The sequence below is a fragment of the Neofelis nebulosa genome, chromosome 11, assembly GCF_028018385.1.
Source record: "Neofelis nebulosa isolate mNeoNeb1 chromosome 11, mNeoNeb1.pri, whole genome shotgun sequence".
Classification (NCBI taxonomy): domain Eukaryota; kingdom Metazoa; phylum Chordata; class Mammalia; order Carnivora; family Felidae; genus Neofelis; species Neofelis nebulosa.
In genome coordinates, this window is record NC_080792.1 from 80997090 (window position 1) to 81009839 (window position 12750).

At 48.3% G+C, this 12750-nt stretch overlaps 1 protein-coding gene across 2 annotated transcripts in view; it reads left to right on the forward strand.

Annotated features, from left to right (window-relative positions):
- The first annotated feature begins 7698 nt into the window (after positions 1 to 7698).
- Positions 7699 to 12750, forward strand: part of VSIG10 (V-set and immunoglobulin domain containing 10) — a 33482-nt gene continuing 28430 nt past the window's right edge. For both annotated transcript variants that reach the window (XM_058691146.1, XM_058691147.1), the window contains exon 1: positions 7699 to 8125. In XM_058691146.1, coding sequence (XP_058547129.1) covers positions 8047 to 8125 — 79 coding nt within the window. In that variant the 5' untranslated portion in view covers positions 7699 to 8046. The remainder of the gene's footprint in view (positions 8126 to 12750) is intronic.

Genomic DNA, 12750 nt, shown 5'->3' on the forward strand with positions numbered 1-12750 from the left:
AGAGAAACAGCAGTCTGGTGGGGTGCATTGGGTGGCTCAGTCAGTTAAACGTCCGGCTCTTGATTATGGCTCAGGTCATTATCTCACAGTTTGTGAGTTCGAGCTCCGAGTGGGGCTCTGTGCTGACAGCACAGAGCCTGCTTGGGATTTTTTCTCTCTCTCTCCGCCCCTCCCCTGCTCACATGCTCTCTCTCAAAATAAATAAATACACATTAAAAAAAAAAAAAAAGCGAGCAATCTGGGGCCATTTTGTGTGGGTGATAAGTCCCTCTAGTTTTTACAGATAGCACAGGACAGGACCCAGTGTTCAGAATGTCCACACACACAAAAGCTCATTGCTTGAACCGTCATGAGAAAATACTGCATTGTGTCCACTGGGCCCTGTTCAGAGTAAGGGAACTATGTGATACATTTTAGAAATATGTGAACTTGGATAAGTGGGTGAGTCCTGGCTTTGTCCATGAGCTGTGACCTTGAGCAAGCTCCTTGACAACGCTGGGCCTCCTCTCCTCCTCTAGATGGTGAGGGTTATTGTTGGAACCAATAATCTCTGAAATTCTTTGAGTTCCACACAGCTTGGACCAACTCTTATCTTTTAGAAGACCTTGGCTGTGGGACCCAAAGTCCATTCAGGGCTGAGAGCGCCACCTGGTGATTCAAGTTCCTAAGTGAGATTTTCCCCTTCCTCCTGGGCCCAGCCAACAATTCCAGGTTAAAACTAAGAGATAGTCTGTTTTGCTCTTTTCCTAACCCCTTGCATTTGCTTTTAAATGTTGGAAACGTGCATTTTCCTAGGAAGAAGGTACAAAGTTTTCACCACAAGGTTCTTTTTGTTCTTTTTTAAAAAAGATTTTATTTTTGGGGCACCTGGGTGGCTTAGTCGTTTGAACGTCCGACTTCGGCTCAGGTCATGATCTCGTGGTCCGTGAGTTCGAGCCCGGCGTCGGGCTCTGAGCTGTCAGAGCCTGTTTCAGATTCTGTGTCTCCCTCTCTCTCTGACCCTCCCCCGTTCATGCTCTGTCTCTTTCTGTCTCAAATATAAATAAACATTAAAAAAAATAAAAAAAATAAAAAGATTTTATTTTTAAGTAATCTCTACACCCAGTGTGGGGCTCGAACTCACACCCCCAACGTCAAGAGTTGCATGCTCTTCTGACTGAGCCAGCCAGGCGCCCCTCATCACAAATTTCTTAATCCTTGAAGCATTCCCCCCACCCAATCCAAGTTTTTACTACTCTGAGTAAATGTGAGGCCCAGAACAGAAGTGATTCATTTTATAAATATGGGCTTGAGGCCGTGACTTTATTTGGAAAGTTATTTCACCTCTCCGAGCCTTAGCTTGCTCACTAGTAAAATGTAGGTAAGAATAGTACCCACTTCAGAAGTCTGTGCAGAGGATGGAAGGAGACATTCCAATGAAGATTGGGCATGGCAGGAGCAAATAGTATATATTATGAGGGAACTTTCTGGAAATCTGACAGGAAGTCAGCTATCCACTGGGAAAGAAAGGATGTGAGAGGTGACCATGTATTTACCAGTTTAGCAAGACTAAGTTCTCCTGGACATGGAATGCAAGAATCTTAAGGTTGAATTAAGGTTAACACATTTGGTGTCGAGAAATGGGATGGGACGTTTGCAGGTTGGGGAGACAGAACTGACACAAACGATACTCAGACGCTGGAACCCTAAAAAGTTGGGAATTTCTGCTTCTATACCCCCAAAGGAGTTTGACTGAAATCTTAAGGAAAAGGAAAAATAATGGCATGAAATTCTGCCTGATCGAATTTGCATTCAGGTGCCTTGGCAAACGCAGAGACCAAACTAAGTAAAGAGACACAGGCTTTTGTAAAGGCCAGTCTGCTCACAGTAGAGCAGCGAGGGAAGGAAGAACATTTTCTTTCCAGAAGACATACATGGAGTGATGGATAAGTAAGACACAGAAGAAACTAGGAAAGAGGTGCCCTGAGTTCTCTGAGTCACTTAGTAGCTTAAATGTTTATTGAATTTATTGTTATTATCTCCACACTTCTCACGGGAAGCAGACTGGGAATGGGGGAAGGTGGGCAGAAGACTTACTCTTAAGATACAATTTCACTATAAAATTGTTTGGATTTTTTGGGTAATTCACAAATAACCAATGAAATATCTCTATTCTCTATCCCATGTGTATATTATTTTTTTCTCATCGTTCTCCCACTTTCCCATTTTTTCCTGCATTAAATTTTTTTTACGTTTCTTTATTGAGAGACAGAGAGAGAGAGAGAGCAGGGGTGGGGCAGACAGAGAGGGAGACAGGATCTGAAGGGGGCTCTGAGTTGTCAGCGCAGAGCCTGATGCTGGGCTTGAACTCACGAACTCCGAGATCATGACCTGAGCTGAAGTCAGATGCTTAACTGACTGAGCCACCCCTGCATTTAAACATTTTTTAAATTGTGGTACAATATACATAACATAAAACTTACCATCTTAACCTGTTTAAGTATGCAGTTCACTGGCACTAAGTACATTCACCCTGTCAGTCAACCATCACCACATTCTGTCTCCAGAACGCTTTTCATCTTGCAAAACTGAAACCCATACCCAATGAACACTAACCCCCACTTCCTTCCCCAGCCTCTGGCAACCACCTTTCTAACTCTTTCTTAGGAATGTGAGTGCACTAGGCACCTCAGGTAAGTGGAAACAGTATTTGTTTTTTTGTGACTGGCTTATTTCATTTAGCACAATGTCAGCAAGGTTCGTTTGAATTTTCTTTTTTGTACCATTAATGTTTTATTACTTTTCTGGTTAAAAAGACTAGTAATTACTTGTCAAAAAAAATCACAGTGTCGACTTATAAGACTAAAGGAAAAAGCAGAAATCAAAACTTAGTGTAAAATGTCATCACAGCTTTGTGGGGAAAAAAAAATCACACACGTTGGAACTCAGCAGAAACAACTGGAAGTTTCTAGTGACGTTAGTGACTATTTATAGATGGGTCATAGTTACATTTTATTTCCTATTTTTCTGTTTTTCATTGTTCCATGATGAGACCGACAGGCTTATAATCAGGAAAAAGCAAATGCCATCTAAGAAACAGGTATGTCAACTTTGGAAAAATGTTTCATCTAAGTTTTCTCTGGAAACCCTGAGTTTACTAAGTTCTTCTATTGCCACAAATTAAATATACTTGCAGCCCTGAATCTACATGTCCCAACTGGAAGTTAGGAACATCACATTTATTTTGGCCAACAAATGGCATTCAATCGGTGAGTGTGAGATCAAAGAACAAGAGACCGATCAAAGAGTCTTTTCTACCCGAGTCATCTGTTTGGTTCCTGGGAAATCCAGCCAGAAGTTTGACGTTGTGTCACTGGGGGAAAGTGGTGTCTTCCAGGGGTACTGGCTCTCGGGAGAGCTGATTGTAGATACAGTGTAGTGACGTCACAGTGACAGCCTGGAACTGGTTACGGCCGAGGTATTTACACCATGGAAACTGGCAAACACTACAAGTCAACCCTCGCCCCTGCCCCGGCCTCCCCTCCCCAAGTCACTACCAGCTAGAGAATCTGTGGTGAAATATTTGCCAGGTACTGCTAGGTGCAAACACACCTGTCTCAGGTGGGTGAGCCATTCCCCTTCCCTTCAGTCCCTGGCTGCTTGTTTCTCAGGGCACCAGATGGCCATTTCCTTGATCCGTCTGTTAGCACCATTTTGCTTTCCGTGTTTAGATCAGGCTTCCACGTTCTGTGGTTCTTTGCCTCTCAGAGACACCAAACTTCACCCTCCTGTCTCGAGTCCAGAGAGGAGAGGCTGGGCTCCGTCAAAAATAGTGGACTCTAGGGCGCCAGCGGGGCTCAGTCGGTTAAGCGTCCGACTTCGGGTCGGGTCAGGATCGCACAGTTCATGGGTTCGAGCCCCGCGTCGGGCTCTGTGCTGACAGCTCAGAGCCTGGAGCCTGCTCTGCTTTGGATTCTGTGTCTCCCTCTTTCTCTGCCCCTCCCTGACTCACACTCTGTCTCTCTCTTTCTGTCTCTGTCTCTCTCAAAAATAAACATTAAAAAAAACTAGTAGACTCATCAGGGTGCTTGGGTGGCTCAGTCAGTTAAGGGGCCAACTCTTTTTTTTTTTTTCTTTTTTTTTTTTTAATTTTTTTTCAACGTTTTTTATTTATTTTTGGGACAGAGAGAGACAGAGCATGAACGGGGGAGGGGCAGAGAGAGAGAGGGAGACACAGAATCGGAAACAGGCTCCAGGCTCCGAGCCATCAGCCCAGAGCCTGACGCGGGGCTCGAACTCACGGACCGCGAGATCGTGACCTGGCTGAAGTCGGACGCCTAACCGACTGCGCCACCCAGGCGCCCCATGGGGCCAACTCTTGATTTCAGCTCAGGTCATGATGTCACAGTTTGTGAGTTCGAGCCCCGTGTCGGGCTCCACACTGACAATGCAGAGTCAGCTTGGGATTCTCTCTCTCTCTCTCTCTCTCTCTCTCTCTCTCTCTCCCTTTCTCTCTGCCCCTCCCCTACTCATGCTCTCTCTCCCTCTCTCTCTCAAAATAAATAAACTGAAAAAAAAACAAAACAACCATAGTAGACTCATTTGACGGCTCTCCATGTTTCCATTTGCTCATTTCATCCTGCCAGCCTCTTCTTAGAACTTCTCCAGGTTTCAGGAAGTTTCTTGCTACAGGCTCTGTGTTCCAGTTCTTTTCTTCTGGGCAGAAGGCAGGAGGGGAAATGGGAGGAGGGAGTGTCTGGGGAAGGTTCATCAGGCTTTCTTTCCCGGAGAACAAGCCCGGTTGCTTTTGTTGTTCCTTTTCCCCTGAGGTGCCAGCCTGTGGGTCCCAGGCCCATCCAAGTGGGTGTGGGTGGGATTCTGTCATCCACCTGTTTATACCTGTTGAAGTGAGGGGTGCCCAGCTGACTGAAGGTCCAGGCTGCTACCTGAGCTGCTCCCCCCAGAGTGGCCGGCCCTCTCTGAAGCCCCCAGGAGAATATCTCGAGGTGGAACAGAGAAGCAGATTGTTGCTAAGAAACCTTTCAGCATTGCCTCCAGGGAGAGGACAGAGGAGGAGTAGTGAAGCAGAAATAATAGGTAACCTGATGGCTTCAGAGACCCAGGCTGCCGGAGGGCTGGCTATGGAGTCAGGCATCCTGTCTCTCCCTCAGACACCAAACAAGACAACTGTGCCTCAGACCTGGGTTCAAATCAGCCCCCCTCCATTCATTTGTTAGGCTACCTGGCCTCGCTGAGCCTTCTGTGTAAATCCTGAGTGAGAATGCCTACCTCTCAGGGTTGTGCTAAGGAGTCAATGAATTAATGTAAGTAAAGCGCTTAGCCACAGTAACTTTTCAATTCACAGGAGGTGAAAAGGAAACAAAACAAAACCAGCCATGTGTAGCAGCCTGAGCAGAGAGGTGTTTGAGTCTCATGTTTAATATGTGATTGTGGGATTTAGGATTAACATGTGACTGTAGATGGGGGTCGATGCCTTAACGACACTTCATTGAGTCCCTTCCTACAAGTCGACTCTATCTTTCCAATGACCCACGAGGTGCAGATCATAAAACTAAGGCTCTGAAAGGTCCCTACCCTGTTAAGGACCCCACAGTGAACCCCCACGTCACTGGTCACTGTTCTAGACAGGGAGCTTTCTCCTGTCCAGAGCCACCTGAAATGCTATGGGACACCAGGGCAGGACATTTCCTGACAGCTCCTGTCTCAGGGTTGGCCACAACCTGTACCCAGACCAGGGAGGGTGGGGGGGTTTTCCTGGGCTACAGAGCTGTCTTGAGACCCGTTCAGGGACGTGCCCATGTCGGCTGGCCCGGTAACACCCAAAGCATCTGGACCATGGCAGCTCATGCATAAGTGACAAAATTGAATTTTGCTTGGCAGGACTTGGCTTTGCCACCAACCAGCTTTGTGACTTGGAGCTTACCCTCCTGGATCTCTAGGTATCTCATCTATTAAGTGGGATTGCTTGTACAAGGGTTGTAGGGAGGGCCCAATGAGATTAAGTTTCTAAAGCGGCTTTGGAAAAAGTCCCCAGCCATGCAAACGACTCAGCATTGTCAACCATCCTGAAGGAAGTTGATCCTTGTGGGGGTGGAGAACTAACTGGTCAGGAGAACCTCACCTTTGACTCAGCAACTATATCAGGAGGGCCGGCTCTGTGCAATTCCTCTCTTGAGGTACCACCAGGGTCACAGAAAATTCCAGAGCCTCAGCTGGAAACTTGCCAGCTATTTATTTTACCTCTATCTTGTTAGCTTCAGGTCGGGAATGTGAGGTCAGGAGTTTGTCAGAAAAGCCTGCAGAGCTCCAAGACCAAAACCAATGAACCTCTCCTTTGTTTATTTAACAAATACATAGTGGGTGGTTAAGAGGTGCCAGGCACTGAGGAAACAGGAAGAGGTCAATGAGGATGAAATTTACTTTCCATCACAAGGTAGAAGATGAACCAACAAAACTGAAGGGAAAGGAAGAAAACTGTCAGGAGCTGGCTGAAGAGTTAAACCACTGCGGGAAAGAGGGGAAAGGGAAGAGCCGTACAACTTTATGGCTCAGTTCATCAGGCAAAGCACACGTTTCATTAGTTTCAAGAGGATTTCATCATGGAAGAAGTATTTCAGTAAGGGGCCTTTGGGCAACAGAACAAATGATTTTTATCAATAGGAACTCGTGGGTTTTGTCCCAATATTTTATGATGAACATTTTCAAACACAGAAAAGTTGCAGGAAGGCAGGCACCCATATACGCCCCTCCTAGAGTCTAGAGTAATATTTTACTGTACTAATTGCAATTTAAAAAAAAATTGTGTTTACTTAGAAAGAGAGAGAGCAAGCCAGGGAGGGGCAGAGAAAGAGGGGGAGAGAAATCCCATGTAGGCTCAGCGCTGTCAGTGCAGAGCCCCAGGCGGGGCTGGAACTCACCAACTGTGAGATCATGACCTGAGCCAGAACCAAGAGTCCACGCTTAACCCATTGGGCCACACAGGCACCCCACAATTTTTTTTTTTTAAAGGGGCTTCCTTCTAGGGCAGTTTCAAGTGTCAGCTCTTCCCGAGGATATAGAAACCTTGGTTTTCCTAGGACGGGATGGGGTGAGGATGTGGCAGGGAAGAGGGATTTCTGCTCTCTGGGAATCACACTGGATGCGGTTGAGCGTGGTGGGGGGCGGAGGGGGGGGGCAGAAAGCTTCCGAGAACAAGTTCTGCTGATCCCAGCTCTCGCTGTGTGGTCTCAGCTAGTTAACAGGAGAACAGGAGTCTCGTGGCCGCTTTTGGCTGGAGGTCTAAGGGATCATCTTTCTCCTGCCGTAGACTTGCCTTCGTTCTGCAAAGGGTAGGCGGGGACAGCCATGGCGGTCCTGGCGTCCGCCCGGAGCACAGGAGAGCACGGGAGCACCCTGGAAGAGCTAAGCTGGGACGCCTAGGGGACCCTGAATCCTGTAGCCGGGCGGCCCGCCTCTCCGGGTGCTGCAGCCGGAGCGCCCGGCGGGCCGGGGGCCGGGGGCCGGGGTGCCGTCCTGCGGCTGCCGCAGGGCTCTGCACGGCCCAGCGGTCCCCGCGACTCCAGGCTGCCGTCCCGGGCGCAGTGGGCTCGGGGAGGGACCGGCCTCCGCGCTCCACCCCCGACCGGGCCGGACTCGGCTCGGCGCGCCCGGGCGCGCGCCCTTTGCATAAAGCCCTCCTCCCCGGCCAAGGTAGAGGAAGTTGGGCTCCCGCCTGGAAGGGAGGCGGGAGGGAGTCCGGCTCCTGTTGTTTTCCGCGAGCGGGAGTGGGTGGCGGGCGCAGAGGGCGGGGTGCGCCCTCCCACCCCGGGCCGGGCGCTCCGGGGCCAGAACCGCGCCGGGAGCCCGGCGCAGCTCCCAGCCCCGGACTAAGGGCTCAGCCCAAGCATCCTTCCTGGGGGCTGCGGAAAGCGGAGCTACTCGGTCGTTCCGAGGACTCGGGAGGAGCGCTCAGTACCCCGGGGGCCGGGGCCCTAGGGGCGGGGGCGCACGTCCACCCAGCCGGCGCCTGCGCTTCCTGAGGAGCCCCCGGCCGGCATCGGGGGCGAGATGGCCGCGGGCGTCCGGGCGTCTCGGCCGCAGGTCCTCGTCTGCCTCGGGGTGCTGCTGGCCCGCTGGGTCGCCGCAGGTAAGGGGCCGCGATCCCGAGGGAGAAGTTGAGCTTCGCCGGGCCACGGTAGGGGAGGGGAGAGCCGGGGGACCCAATTCCCTCCGACTCCGCGGGAGCCCGTTGTGGCCGCGGCCCCGCAGCCGCCCCGGGAGGGTCTTGAGTTTCCTGCTCGCTGCTCGGCTCTCTTTGCAGGAAGGAATTTTCCCGGGCGCCTGATGGAGGGCAAGATAGCCCCAGTCCTTTGGAGTGGGCAGCCAGCGAGGCTGCGGAGGGCCTGCGGAGAGGTGATGGGAAAATTGGGGAATTTGAAGAGGGAAATTTTGAAGATAGGAAAATTGAAGAGACACGTGTAGGGGGCAGAGTGGTGTTTTGTTTTGGTGTTTTGTTTTTTTTTAAGGCGTCGGATGTAAATTTGCGTTCTGGTTTTACCTGCTGTGTTGGGGCTCAAACTCTAGGCTCCTTTATTTTTCTCTCCTTCCTCTGCCCAAGGTTGAACTCGCCTTACACTTGTAACCTGTGGCTTTCCCTACACAGAGAAACACACCCCTGCACACCCCTGCAAGCCGACCTGTGCAGACTAGCACATTCAGAACCCTGCCTTCCAACTTCACCTAAAAAACAAACAAAACTGTTTTATTTTGACGTAATTTCACTTACAAAAAACTTGCCCTTGCACTTGACATGACCTCTTCCACTTGACATGATTGGCAGAAAGTCTTAAATGCTCCATCTGTGCTCTCCCTTGTAATAATAAGATCGGAGCGTTGCTTGAGAAAATATATAGGGTAAAAAACATTAAAAAAGCATTTTTGAATTAATTCACCAGTGAATGCATGTCTTTTGTGTGCAGGGCAGGGTGATGAGCAGTGAGAGTGAGGGCTCAGGTAGAGGGAAAGGAGATGGGCCCAGGAGGTGATGTAATTTTCCAGAATACTTGGAGCCTTATTTTCTGTGTTGCCCAGTGCAGCTCACACTGCTGATCTCTTGTAGGTTCTTAGAGGAATTGCACTTTGAGCTTCCTAGCAGCAAGTGCCAAAAGTTCCTAATGGTCAGGATCTCATAAGATTTTTTGTTTTGGGGCGCTTGGGTGATTCAGTCGGTTGAGCATCCAACTTCAGCTCAGGTCACAATCTCACGGTTCGTGAGTTGGAGCCCTGCGTCGGGCTCTTTGCTGACAGCTCGGAGCCTGGAGCCTGCTTCAGATTCTGTCTCCCTCTCTCTCTGCCCCTCCCCCACTCACGCTCTCACAGTCTCTCTCTCTCTGTCTCTCTCAAAAATAAATAAACATTAAAAAAGATTTTATTTTGTTTTGTTTTCAGCAATCATTTTAAAGCAGTAAAATTTCCCATAGTCTAGGTTTCTGGTTTATCTGGAAAAATCAGATGATCTGGCAGCACAGGGCCTACTTTTCCACCTGGAACTGAGCAGTGGTCACCCCTCTCTAGGGCATGTGACCCCAAATTTGTCCCATCTCTCCTGTTGTAGTTACCCCTAACCCCCTTCAGTGATGGACCTTATGTGCTGACCCCTGCAGGCATTGGACTTAATGGCCACTGTGCTAATGGAGAAAAGGAGAGGCCAGACAGTCTCCAACTGATTGTGTCCAGAAGTTAAAGGTGATTGTTCCCTTCTCTCTGGCTGTCTGCGGTGTTTACTGCTCTGTGAATATCAGGGACCTGGGGACATCAGACCTCTGCGTTGATATCATCGTACTGCAATGAACCAGCTTTTAGGCTGTCTGCAGCTCACCACACAGGGACACTTTCTCTACCGCCATGCCCAGTCATTTTGATACCCAGGCTAAGTTCACCTTCGTGTGTAGTGCCAGGAGGGCTTCCGTAGCTTGGTGTATTTTTGTTGTTTATCTTTCAAATTGGGAGTTATCTTAGGGGGAAAAAAAAAACTTTCTCTTGTCACCTAACTCTAGACAGTCTTCATGCCTGCACTGTCACCTGAGCTTATCAATCCCAGGTCATTCTTGGGGAGAAGTTGGTAGGAAAATAAGTGGGTACAATCCCCCAACTCTGTAAATGATGATATGAGGGCAGCACTGGGAAGTGGTTGCTCATGTTGTTTTTGGGTCCATATTCTGAATTTAAGGTTGGCGGCTCGGGGTGGGGAGAGGGGGCATTCGAGGACACTCTAGATACCATGGGGACAGCTTCTAGTGACACAGTTGTCTCATTGTCTCATCTTGTCTGGTTGGGTGACCAGAAGTATGAAGACCTCAATGGCAGTCCCAGCTCTCCCAGTGACTTGTGTGGGCCCTTAAGTAAACCACAGAAGCTTTGTGAACCTCAGTTTTCTCATCTGTAAAATGAGGACTTAGCCCGCCTCATCTTGACCCCAGCACTCAGGACTGCCGCATCTCAGGATTAAATGACCTCCAAGGTCACCTTCAGCTTCAGTGGTTAAAAAGAACGGAGTGAGCGAAGCCAGGAGAAGGGGAATCCTTCCAAATGGTCTCTTTTGTGATTGTGTCATTCTGCTCCTTGGAGGAGAAGACAATGTTAGCTCAAGTTCCGAGATTCAAGTTTTGCCGGGGTTTTTCCAAGTTCTTTCTTTCTTCCTTTGCCAGGGAGCCCAGGAAGGGGCAGGTCTGCAGGTCTCATGAACACCTACTGCGTCTGTAATGCTACAGCCCGTCTTCTCTCCTCTGTGGGGATTGCCGCTGAGGACCTGGGTCCTCAGGCCTAATCACTTAAACTAATTCTTACCTGCCTTTCCAAGTGATCTTTCAGAAAGATTTCTTGCTGTTTTGGAATCTCTATCATTAGACGACATTCTCCGCCTTCCAGTGACTGACTTAGAGTTTTTTTGTTTTGTTTTGTTTATTTTTTCCGTGCTGTCCCGGCATGTGGGAGTGGTGCAGCTAGGATGAGGGAGAGTTGGAACGTCCCGTGGCTCCAGGCTGGCTTCCAGTCTTTCAAAGGGAGCCCCTTCTAACCATACAAAGGGCCAAAGACAAATCACTGTTACTCTTTCTTTTATAATCGGGAAGGGTTGTCAGAGGCAGGTGGCAGTTTATTTATTTTTCTACCACTTTATTGAGATATAACTTACCTACGATAAAATGCACCCTTTTAAACTATGTCAGTCAGTGGTTTTGAGTATATTCACAAGATTATGCAACCATCACCACTAATTAAGTCCAGAATGTTTTTATCACTCTAAGAAGAAGCGTCAGGCTTGAGTGTTAGCAGTTAACGCCTCACTACCTCCTTCTTCCCCCCACTCCCCCCACTCCCGCCAGGCCACTTTCCTCAGCCCTAGACACCTGCTACCCTACTTTTTATCTTTGTAGACTTGCTCATTTCGGACATTTCATATAAACGGACTCACTATATGTCGTCTTTTATGACTGCATTCTTTCACTTACTATAATGTTTTCAGGATCCATCCATGCCATTCATTCATCCCTTTTTATGGCCAAATAATGTTCCCACCATATGGATATACCATTTATCTACTCATCAGCTGATGGGCATTTGATGGGCATTTCCATCTTTTGGCCATTATGAATAATACTGCTGTGAATGTACGTGTGAAGTCTTTGCGTAGACACGTTTTCCTTTCTCCTGGATGTCCACTCAGGAGTCGCATTGCTGAGTCATCCTGTTACTTTAACCTTGTCAGGAAATGCCAACCTGTTTTCCAAAGTCGCCACACCGTTTAAGAACCCTACCGACAATGCAGAAGGGTTCCAGTCTCTGCATCTTTTCCAGTATTTGTTAATTTGCTATTCTCTTTGATTCCAGCCATTCTAGTAGGTATACCATGGTAGGTCCCTTACTGTGGTTCTGATTTGCATTTCTTTAGTGACTTATGATGAGCATCTTCTCATGTGCTTACTGGCCTTTTGTAGATCTTTTTGGAGACATGTGTTCAGATCCTTTGCCCATTTTTAAGCTGTATTATTTATCTTTATATTGTTGAATTCTGAGAGTTCTTTATATGTTCTGGGTACAAACCTCTCATCAGATAAGTGATTTGCACGTATTTTCTCCCAGTCTGTACATTGTCTTTTCACTTTCTTGATGGTGTCATTGGATGCACAGAAGTGTTTAATTCTGACAAAGTCCAATTTATCCGTTTTTCTTTCCTCGCTTGTGCTTTTGGTGTCCTGAGAAACCATTGCTTAACCCAAAGTGACAAAGACTTATTCTTTTATTTTTTTTCCTAAGCACTGTATAGTTTTAGCTCTTACATTTAGATCTGTGGTCTATGGTGTGAGGTAAGGGGTCCACCTTCATTCAGTTGTCCCAGTACTGTTGTCAAAGGCAATTTATTTTGTGATGAAATACCACCTTTCACAAATCCCGTAGATTCACATACTTTGGAAGCTTCCGAGGTGGCAGAAAGAGAATGTGCTGGAGGATGGCAAGAAGTCTAGCTTCTGGTCCCACCCTGCTGCCTTCTCACTGCAGGACTTGGAGTTAGCCCACTTTCCTTCTTGGCATCACACTTTTCTCCTCTACTGAGTGTGACAGCATGAGTCAAAGATTCCTCACAGGTTCTGCCGATTATTCCTGTGCTTGTGGCCTCTTTGTATTTGGTTGTTGACTGTGGGGGGCAGGGCGGGGGGGGGGGGCTGGAAAATTTCCACACTTCTCAGCAAAATGGGCTGCGTTTGCTTCTTGTTA